The sequence below is a fragment of the Perissodus microlepis genome, chromosome 22 (genome assembly GCF_051167445.1).
Source record: "Perissodus microlepis isolate ML-2025 ecotype Zambia chromosome 22, ASM5116744v1, whole genome shotgun sequence".
NCBI classification, from domain to species: Eukaryota; Metazoa; Chordata; class Actinopteri; order Cichliformes; family Cichlidae; genus Perissodus; species Perissodus microlepis.
In genome coordinates, this window is record NC_140481.1 from 9659842 (window position 1) to 9670164 (window position 10323).

A 10323-nucleotide genomic window follows, 5' to 3' on the forward strand; every position below is an offset into this window, starting at 1 on the left:
AACACACATTAATGTTTCTCTTATTTGACTGTAAAGGTCACACTTGAATACAGCAAGTCGACTCCAAAGGAAGTCAGTAAATACAGTTAAGGTGAGCTGTTTCCTCCTTTTATTCTTCTGATTCTGTTAGAGAAGCTTTGCATGATTCCGTATTCAGAATAATCCTTCTGTGTCTGATTCTGGGTTATAGTGCGGCCTCTTCCTCTCTTTTGATTGGTTGTTCTCTGCCAACAGAACCTTGTAAGTATTATCTTGTGCTGTGTCTACTGGAGAAAAAAGACAACGTGAAGCTACTGAAAACATGATTTGTGGTTGTTGGTTTGGACTGAACTGGTACAGCTGAAGGCTCAGCTTCATACTGGGATCTTGTGATTCCTGTATGAAGTGAACGCTGACCTGAAAATAGAAACTTTATCTTTTTTTTCTTCCTTCATACAGGTAAACAAACTATGATGAGATGACTGTGAGGATATCCTCTCTGTGTGATATCATACAGCCAGGATCGCCACAAGGAGGGGCCGGGGGGCACTGGTCCACCCTAGCAAGGCTGTTGTATGTTGGTATTATTTTAATAAACATGAGGTTAGAGAGAGAGGAAGACACCCTACAGTGATTTGAAACATTAACCGTTATTTATTCCTGCATATACTATTTTGCCATTCGTATTGTGTCACTTTGTATGACCCTCACGATTTCCTGCTACACCCCTGTGCTGTTTTGAATTGGTGTGCTACCCCAATATTTTTAGTGGTCGCCATATGGCCATCCATTGAAAAAATTCAGGAGGCGCCCCTGCACAGAGCTTGCTGAATGTAAGATGCTGGCAGTGGTTGGAGGAGCATGAGGTAGAAACATGTTTAATATGAACATCCAACCTTGGAACAGGAGACAGCAGACAGCAAGTCGAGAGGCGCACTCAATCACCGTTAACGGTTCTTTAGTGTCATAAACGAGTCAGAGTGGCTGGTAAAACTTGAGGGTAAATTTGATATGAGCAGCCATGTCTTGTGAATCCATCTGCGGGAGGATCCAGTCGGCACACAAACTTGTGCCAAGGCTCAGGTCTGACTCTGCTGTGAGGATGAACGAGGAGATCTGAAAACCAAACTGAGCATAAACAGATGAATGAATTCAAACTTTATGACGGGCTTTTTTTAAAAAAAAATAGAACAACTAACTCTTTTTCCAGGCTAAATGAAGATCTTCTAAATTAGTGACACACCATTTCCTCTCCAGCTTATGGGCTATCTGATTTGTTCAGCAGGTGATGGTTTTGTACCTCTGCAGACTATTTTATCATTTATTTATTTTTAAGGGATTAGTGTTTTTTTAAACCCTGTAAATAGTGCCTGAAATAAAAGCCATTATTATTTATAGAAATTGTGGAAATTCTTTGTATGCTGAGATATAATCACACAGAATTAATCTCACAGGGAACAGTTGTCACAGGAAACTGATTACACCTCCACAACAACAAAGCCCACAAAGCGGGAACAGTGTGACGTCTGGACGTTCGCATACTGTGTGCAGTCTTTTCACTGCTTCTGTGCAAAACCAATCCTAAGCACATCAAGCACTCGATAGCAGAAAATGCAAACGGCACTAAAGCAAAAACTGCTTTAAAAGGTGAGACACTACAAAGAAAAATATGAGTGGCATCTGAAGAGCTTCTGTGACAGCCAGAGGAGTCCACATCTTTTTCACACAGAGCTGCTACCAGCCCAGTGTTGTTTGTTAATAAAGTTTTTCAGCTGAAAGGTTTTGTGGAATCTTTTGTTCGTGGAGTCCAGAAAAAATGAAGTCAGATGCTGACCGTGGCTTGGAGCCGAAGCAGGACACAGTTGAGTTATATAACGGCACAAAGCTTCTGGAATTATTGAAGAAGTTAAGAGTCAGTTTGTGACTGAACGGTGTGGACAAGAGGATTTTTACAGCCTTATGTCATATGGATTTGTAAGTTTTACTTTCCAGAGGAAAATATTTGTAATTCACAATTGCGTGATCTAAAGTCTGTGGTACACAATTTACTGCAAACTGCATGAAATCTAACGCAGAAAAAAATCATCTTCTGCCTGTTGTGGTTGTGATAGCTGCTACTAGGAAGGTTTATGAGGGGGACATGTCTTGAGAACAAGTGCGTAATTGGCTCAAAGCTGTGAGCTCGTTACCAAAACTCTGTCACAAACGTCTTCACTCAGTTCTCATGCTGTGTTAGAGGCAAATACACTTATTTCTGCTCCCCAGTAATACTGTATTTTACTGAAACAGTGCAGAAATGAACTGAACTCTGAGGGGCACCTTTCTCTTCTGAATCTGTAACAGATAAATGCAGAAAATCCATCTTTTAATGAATTGTGTCAATGTGTTAGATTATTGTCTGAATGTTGCAGTGTGCTATAAAAAAAACTAAAAACGCGGTGTGGCAAAGTAACATTAACTGTGACAGCTCGTGATCTGACAGTAAATAATGTTTTTTTTATACATTGTGGAGGCCAGCTGTTCACACAGATTTCAGGTTTATGGTGAAACAGTTTACAACATTTAATTTTTTTTAACAACTAATATAGAGACTAGTGTTCTGCTCTTGGTAGATTGCAGTTATTACTGAAGTGAAGTGGCTCTGTCTTTGTAAATAAATTACAGCACATTATTAGTACATCATGCTGTGACTGAACACATCACAGTAATTTGCCTCACTTAGTTATTCTGTCTGATAGCCTATAAAATTTAATCCATCTTATTTTCTTATATTCACCTGCTGTGTTCTGCTCTGCTTAGAATTTCTATGACTGCAGTAAAATTGCATCACCTATCCCAGCTCCTCCCTCTTCACAAAGGATGCTGCAGTGTGGCCTTTGCTAAAGGAAACAATAAAGGAACTCTTTTCCTTAGTGTTTGGAAACTGGAACAGCTCTGATTATGGCTCCCACACAGATACACAGACAGGGTCATGTCTCTCAGTGAGGAAACTTCATCAGAAACATGGACTACTCAAACGCACTTTCACATAATGAACAGTAGCAGCCAGACTGGAGTCCGCAGCTATATGCATAAGAGCAGAAAGCTCTAAAGGTGAGCAGAAGCAAAGAAATGTAAGTAAGCACTGAGACAAGAGCAGACACCTTCACTGGCTGCTGGCAGGGACGAGACAACTCATCAGCTCAGGTTAGAGCTGCAAAGCTGCAGATCTCCTCTCAGACTGAAATGAAGATCCTCATTCTGAAGGTCACCACCAGGTTTCTCATTGCTGATGTTCTACAGATACTATGATCAGACCGAAGGCAGCGTATCTGATATGGGTCCGTGTTTCTACAGTCATTGGTCCGTACCTGTGTTTCTCTGAGCTAAACTCAAATCACCAGCAGATTCTGGTCCAAGTCCATGAGGAGCTCTGGAGACCCAGGATGAATCTGATATTTGGTGATGGTGGCAGTCATCCCCAAAAAACAGTAACTCCAGTGCAGTAAAAGTCGAGGTCAGGGGTACTTTTACAGCAATAACTGAGTGAGTATTAACAGAAAAGCACTGATTGACGAGTTTTAATGATGTTATTTTACTTCCTTTTGTTCGTCTTCAAATTTCCAATTTAAAAAAAAAACAGACATGAGAAAGTGTTTATGATTTACTCGTGTTTGCAGTTTTTAACCGACAGTAAAACCATTTGTCATGTACACACTCATTCTGCTGCTCTTCTCTGAGGTCACTACATTACATCAATCAAAGTAGTCAGACTGAGCCATGAAAACAACAAAACATGGCAGCAGTTTGATATAAAAGTTTTAAATTCACCCCACTGCTACAATAATGAACAGCACTGGGTACTGTTAATGTAATAACTGCAGAACTTTGTACTCAGTAGCTTCATTAGCGTGAGAGGAAAACTGGAAAATGAAATTAAAAAATATAATTTTCTTTTATGAACTAAATTTTTATTTTTCATTTAAACGAAGTTTCTGTAGTTTTTCATTTTCTTATGAGAACATTTTATCAAACCAAACCAAATTATTTATTTCTGAATGTTTAAATGTTTTGGGAAGAGTAAAATGCTGGAAAAAAACAGAAATGTGTCCTGTGGTCTCAAACATGTTTTGAGCTCATTAGCTAAAAACTCTTAATGAAAGTAGTTGACTCATTCACCCCAGGATTATTTTAGCACATTACCAGGAACTCAGGACTCAGTGGAACTCAGAATAAACAATCCTGGGTTAAAGAACTGGATCCTTTCAGGGCCCTCTGTTTTCGAAGCCCTGCAGGAGCTTTTTTTTATTGCAAACACCAAAAAACATACATATTCAGGAAGATTTTATTTGGTCTTGTGAAAATATTTTCTGTCTCTGATCAGTTAGTAAAACCAGTACAAACTGGTCTGGACTGGTCTCTACAGCTGCAGCAGCTGTGGCTGCAAAGTGTCCTGCTCCCCGATTGGGTCGTCACTGGCGTCTGCGTGGACCTTCATGTGCACGTCCCGGGAGCGCTTTTCCTGGTAGCTCTTGCCGCAGAGCCGGCAGCTGTATGGCTTCTCCCCACTGTGCGTCAGCAGGTGCTTTTTCAGGTCATTCTTGGTGACGAAGGCCTTCCAGCACAGGTGGCAGCTAAACGCGCGTTCCTTCCTGTGGAAGCGGAGGTGTGTCTCCAGGTAACCTTTGGTGCTGAAGCTCTTAGTGCATAGGCTGCAGCTGAATGGCTTCTCGCCTGTGTGTGTCAGCTTGTGGGCATTCAGCCCTCCCACCTGCCTGAAGGCTTTCCCGCAGATGCAGCACTGGAAGGGTTTCTCGCCTGTGTGGATCCTCCTGTGAACCTCGAGGACGTGAATGGAGGCGAGGCTCTTCCCGCATGTCTCGCAGGAGATGCGGTTGGATGGTTTGTCTCTGGTGTGGTTCCTGATGTGCAAGGTGAGAGCGCCGTTATCAATGAACGTCTTGCCACAGAATTCGCAGATATATGGTCGCTCCCCACTGTGGATTCTCTTGTGGCGCCGCAGAGCACCAGACCGTGGAAAGGACTTCCCACAGACACTGCAGTGGTACGGTTTGATGCCGGTGTGACTCCTCATGTGAGTCTCAATGTTCTGGTAGGTTTTCCCGCATACGTGACAGATTTTGCCAGCGTCTCTGTGACTCTGCAGGTGCTCTGTGAGCGTTTTTGATGGCGGCATACTTTCACCGCAGACCCCACAGACAGACTCTGCCGAGTGATTTTTGGCATGTTTTCTCAAACTTACTTTACTCTGAAAAGACTCACCGCAAACTTTACAGCGTGGCGGCATTCTGGCATTCTCTATGTCAGATGTCCTGGTCTGAGAGTGCGCCGGTGACTCGCCATCTTGACCCTCTAATAAGTGACTCTTTCTGTGAGTTTTCAAAGCGCTGCTCTCTATGAAGGTCTTGCCACAGCGGTTGCAAACATGCGGGCGCTCACCACTGTGGATCTTATTGTGGCGCCTAAGCGCACCTGGCCGGGGGAAGTGTTTGCCACAGACCAAGCAGCGGTACGGTTTGAGGCCCGTGTGGCTCCTCATGTGCGTCTCCATGTTCTGGAAAGTCTTTCCGCAGACACCACAGGTCCCACCAGTCTCTCTGTGTGACTGCAAATGTGTTAGAAGAACATCTGGCGAGTCGAGCTGCTGTCCGCAGATGCCACACATGCTCTTTGACTCCCTGCAGTGCATTTGGGCATGTTTCCTAAGGAAGCCTTGACTGTGGAACGAATCACCACAGACTCTGCAGTAGAGCACTGCCGACTTCAGATCTGGCATTGGTCCCTCCCGCTTTGGCTTCAGTGAGTCCGGCTGACTGTCCTCACTCCCGCTGTCTTTCTCATTTTGGTCTCCACCGTGCTCGTGGATCTTCAGGTGCTCTTGGAGAAGTTCACTCTGAGCAAAGCTGAGTCCACAGACGGGGCAAGGGTCAGTGCTCCTTCTGCTGTGAATCTTTTTGTGGCGCCTCAATGCTCCGGATCGGGGAAAGCTCTTCTGGCAGAGGACGCAGCTGAAAGGTTTAACTCCAGTGTGGCTCCTCATGTGTGTCTCCATGTTCTGAAACATTTTCCCGCAGACCCCGCAGGTCCCGCCTCCACCACTCACGGTTTCCATGTGAGATCTCAGATGGTCTGACAAACTGTCTGATGACTCAAAGCGCTGCTTGCAGACCCCGCAGAGATGCTCGGGGGAGTCTGAGTGCAATTTCACATGTTTCAACAGATTCCCTCGATGGCGGAAAATCTTTCCACAGAGGACACAAGGCTGATTTGTCGGGTGTGCCAACAATGCTGTCCGCTGTCTCTGCCCACTGGACTTCCTGTCTGTGGTTCTCCTATCTGTCCCTTTAATGCAGAGTGACTTTTGGCTGCCTCTCCAGTGGTCATCACTTTTAGCTGCACAGGTGATGTCTGAGGAAGCAGGGCTGGGCAGAGGTGAAGGCATGTGGATGGAGTTTGCCTGTGGGCAGAGACTTTCATTAGCGGCGACCTTACAAAGAGCAGATGTGTCTGAAAGAAAAAAAAGAAAAAACCGTCAACAGTTCATAAAAGCAATTGCGGCATGAAAGACACAGAAAGTAACAGTGAAACAACATGAAATACAGATGTTCAGTGTTTCCACTAGCACCTGAATGCAGCACACATCTGTAGCTCCATTCATAATTTATTTATATAGCACTTTAAAAACAACACATGGCCAATCAAAGTGCTGCACAGCAGAAATATTTTTAGATTTTTATTTTTAGATGTATTTTTTGGAGCCATCCATGACTTCAAATCGCTAAGACAAACAAGCAGGAGTCCAATTGAGGAGATATCAGAGTGATTGAAAGGTAGATAAAGCTGGCAAATGTCAGCATATAGATTAAATTAAATATCGTGTTTTCTGAAAAATCGTACCCAGTGGCAGGAGAAACAATGAAAACAGTAGTGGCCCAAGATTAGAGCCCTGCGGTACCCCCCATTGTAAAGGTGCCACAGAGGATGAAGCCGAACCCAACTTAAAACAAAAGTTCCTGTTAGAAAGATATGATTTTATCCACAAAAGTGCCAAGCCGGAAATTCCCACACAGTGTTGTAGTCCAGAGATTAAGGTTGGGCGATATGTAAAAATTTTCCAACCGACAATCGTCAGTCCAATAACTGACGATAGACGATATATTCATGGATGCACAGACTTTTCGATGGGCAGAGTGATGTAATAATGCACGGACTGATTTGCCCGTTTAGAACACAGAAGAAGTCCAAACATGGACGAACTAATTGCCAACTTGCACACTGCAGGAGAAGGCGCAGATAGAAATGGACTGTTACCTCACCGAGGAGGTTGTAGACAGAGAAGACGATCCACTGGTTTGGTGGAAAATTCATGAAAAACATTTCCTATTGATGTCACACATGGCACGGAAATATCTGTGTATACCAGCCACAAGCACACCTTCAGAACGCGTCTTCAACACTGCTGGTAATATTGTTAACCACCTGCGCACACTACTAAAACCGGATAAAGTAAAAATGCTTGTTTTCCTGTCAAAGAATTTATAAGTTTTGTTTGGAGGGAATATTTTACCTTCTTTTCTTGTTTGTTTCAGCATTAATGTTTGGATTATTCATTTATTTATTTATTTATTTGAGATGCGCCGAATCGCACAAAAGACTAAACTTTACATTGGGGATTTTTTTTTTTAATGTTCGCTGGAAGAGACATTTAGATTTTTAACTTATCTGTTGTTTGGTCGAGTGTGTAAGACAGATAAACACTGGAACGGCCTGTAAACACAGTTATAATGGAAAAAAAGAGGCCAGTTTCTCTTTGTTTCCTTCCCGACCATTGTGTTTTTTAATTAAATAAAATGCTTTTCTTTCCTGAACATAGGCTACTGCGGTTATTTCTTTCTGTTATGAGTTTGAGTAAATGAATCGCTGCTGCATTTGGGTGCACTCTGAGGAGGGTGCATTTGTTCGCAGTTAAAGGAGGGTGCTGTTAAAACAATGCTATTATTTATTTCTGTTGACTGCCTCTGTTAGCTTTAACCGACACTATTAGCAAACTTACTCATGGACAAATAAATAAATAAATGGCCCTTGTAAAAACTTTCAACAATAGGCTGCCCTGTTGTCAGTAGTCGATATATTTGTCCAATCGCCCAACCTTACCAGAGATCAGCACAATCATGATCCATCGTGTCAAATGCAGCAGTCAGATTCAACTAAACAAGCAATGCATATTTACCACAGTCGATCGCCAACAAAATGTCATCACAGAAAGCAGATATTAGTTTTTTGTTTCACATTTGTTGAGACTGATTCTAAAAAACACATACATTAAACACATCTGTTTAAACTGCAGCACGTGTTAACAGGCCAATCACAGCTCTCACTGGCTCTCTCTAATTTTCATGTTGCTGTTGCTGAACAAAGCGAAATTCATACTAGTACTACAGTGTGCCAGGACCACAGAAGTTAAAGACAGTAACGAAAAAGGTGGATGAGGTGAAGTGAAAGCCTTAAATTTATGAGAAAAGAAAAATTATTATTATTATTATTTAGCAGATAGGCTTATGGTATCAGTTTGAAAGTTCTAGGTGACCTTGTTCTCAGGTTATCACATTTACAAACTTGGGTGTTCATGCTGCCCGCCACCTGAATGATTTTCACATCATGTTATGCACATGTGCTAAAGACTTGTTTATACGTGTTTATACGCAAATCCATCACTTCCATTCAAACTATGAAGCAGCAATGTTTTAGCAAACAAAGAAATCACAGGGAAGTAACCAGCAACCTTTCACATCCTGTGGTTGCTAGACGGTCTCAGACCAGTCTGTAGATCTGTGAGATTGAGACGTTTTTATCCTGATCCTAACCACTTGTCAGGTTAACCTGACGTGGTTATTGACTACGTGTCTATAAGACCTCAGAAGAAGCCTTTGTAAAACAACATGGTTTTTGTACATTTGTGCCATGGCATTTCTAAGACTTGGCAATCACAAGTTATTAACCAATGAGAAAATAGTTTCAGTCAGACTTGCCTCTCCATCTCACATATGGTTTCTTGAGTACAGAGACTGAAGGCTTGAGAGCAGGATGTGCCAAACCTGCAGCCGCCATCATGGTACCTACTGTCTCTGCTCTGCAGTGTGCCTGTTTAAAGCTATGATGTTCCAGTATGTGCAGTAGGAGAATAGCCAGCAAGGGGAAAAAGCTTTCAAACTTTCTGTTTTGTTTTGTTTTAATAAAATTGGTGTTTTAAAGTAGCTGCCCAGTGGCATTACAAGGATTGGTTCCTGAGCAGTCAGACTTTGAGGTTTTCTACGAGATAATGACTCTTTTAAACAGTTCATGAAGAAACTGCCTTTGTTTGTCTCTCTGCCATGTGTGAGGCTGATAAGCCGCCCTTTTCCTTTTACTCTCCGGTGCTGTTCCTGAACTACAGTAATGCTCTTGTGATGTCACCTCTTCCCGATCAATATCAATTTCTGATTGAACAGCTCCGGTCCTGTTTGCCCGCAGAGCCACGGCAGCAGACACGGAGCTCACCTGTGCGGTTCAGCAGGACCACCGGGCTTAGCAGCGCCTCCAGCCGCCGCAGCTGCCGTCGGGACTCCTCCACCTCCCGCTCCAGCAGCCCGACGATCTGCTGCGCTGCCGCTTCGAGCCGCTCGGCGAGCAGCGGCCGCAGCAGACCGCCGGGTCCTCCGGAGGACCCAGAACCGCCGCTCTGCGTCTCCAACGCGCCCAGAACCTCCTCCGCAACCCGTGCCAGCAGCTCTGACACAGATTCCGCCAAAGCCCGGAGTCCGCAGCAGCTTGGCGGGGATTCTGTCAGAGACATCCCGGCTCAGAGCTCTGCGGCCACAGGAAGGTAAACAGCCCGAAAACCCGCTATGCTCAGTATCGACGAGCCAGAGCACGACCCTGCTGGAGTGGAGGACGCATCGCTTCCCGAGAGAGACCGTAGCGCAGGAACTATTCTTTGTGGGAAAAGTGTGCTAGTGTTTTTATATTAAGGCGGATAAATGTACCAGCTGAGCTGCTTTAAGTGTAAACCCTGTGTTTAACTGTCTAGACCTCTGCTGTCAATCAAAATTTGGGTAAAAGTACCAAAGCAAGAAACAAACGCACAGGAAATGAGAAGTTAGATCAGAAATATCAGCCTGTATTTGGTTTCTTATACTTGTTTTTCTACTATATCTGTTGTATTTATTTTTCTGTTTTCTTTCTGATTTGTTTAAAAATACAATTTTACACACACACACACACACACACACACACACCAGTTTAGAGGCATAGATAAATGAATTTTCAGCTGTGAGGACTTCAGTTTCCTCTTCTGGTTATAAAATC

The 10323-nt window shown here is 43.4% G+C and overlaps 1 protein-coding gene across 2 annotated transcripts; it reads right to left on the reverse strand.

Annotated features, from left to right (window-relative positions):
* Window positions 1–4205: 4205 nt before the first annotated feature.
* LOC146362560 (uncharacterized) lies at window positions 4206–9898 on the reverse strand. Of its 2 annotated transcripts, none has more exons than XM_084919165.1 (2): window positions 9517–9898; window positions 4206–6486 (listed from the first exon to the last, which is right to left on the reverse strand). In XM_084919165.1, the coding sequence occupies exons 1-2, from the start codon at window positions 9809–9811 to the stop codon at window positions 4379–4381; spliced, it is 2403 nt and encodes an 800-aa protein (XP_084775291.1). In that variant the 5' UTR covers window positions 9812–9898; the 3' UTR covers window positions 4206–4378. The 2 variants fall into 2 exon arrangements, with proteins under 2 accessions (XP_084775291.1, XP_084775292.1); XM_084919166.1 differs by having other exon boundaries at window positions 4206–6436; window positions 9517–9626.
* Window positions 9899–10323: the final 425 nt, after the last annotated feature.

What these genes read in the sequence shown, in the direction of transcription:
- LOC146362560 (XM_084919165.1), bottom strand. Translation starts at nt 9,811, where the DNA reads ATGTCTCTGACAGAATCCCCGCCAAGCTGCTGCGGACTCCGGGCTTTG. An exon ending in GGTCCTGCTGAACCGCACAG is followed by an intron (nt 6,487 to 9,516) that starts GTGAGCTCCGTG and finishes TTTTTCTTTCAG; the next exon opens with ACACATCTGCTCTTTGTAAG.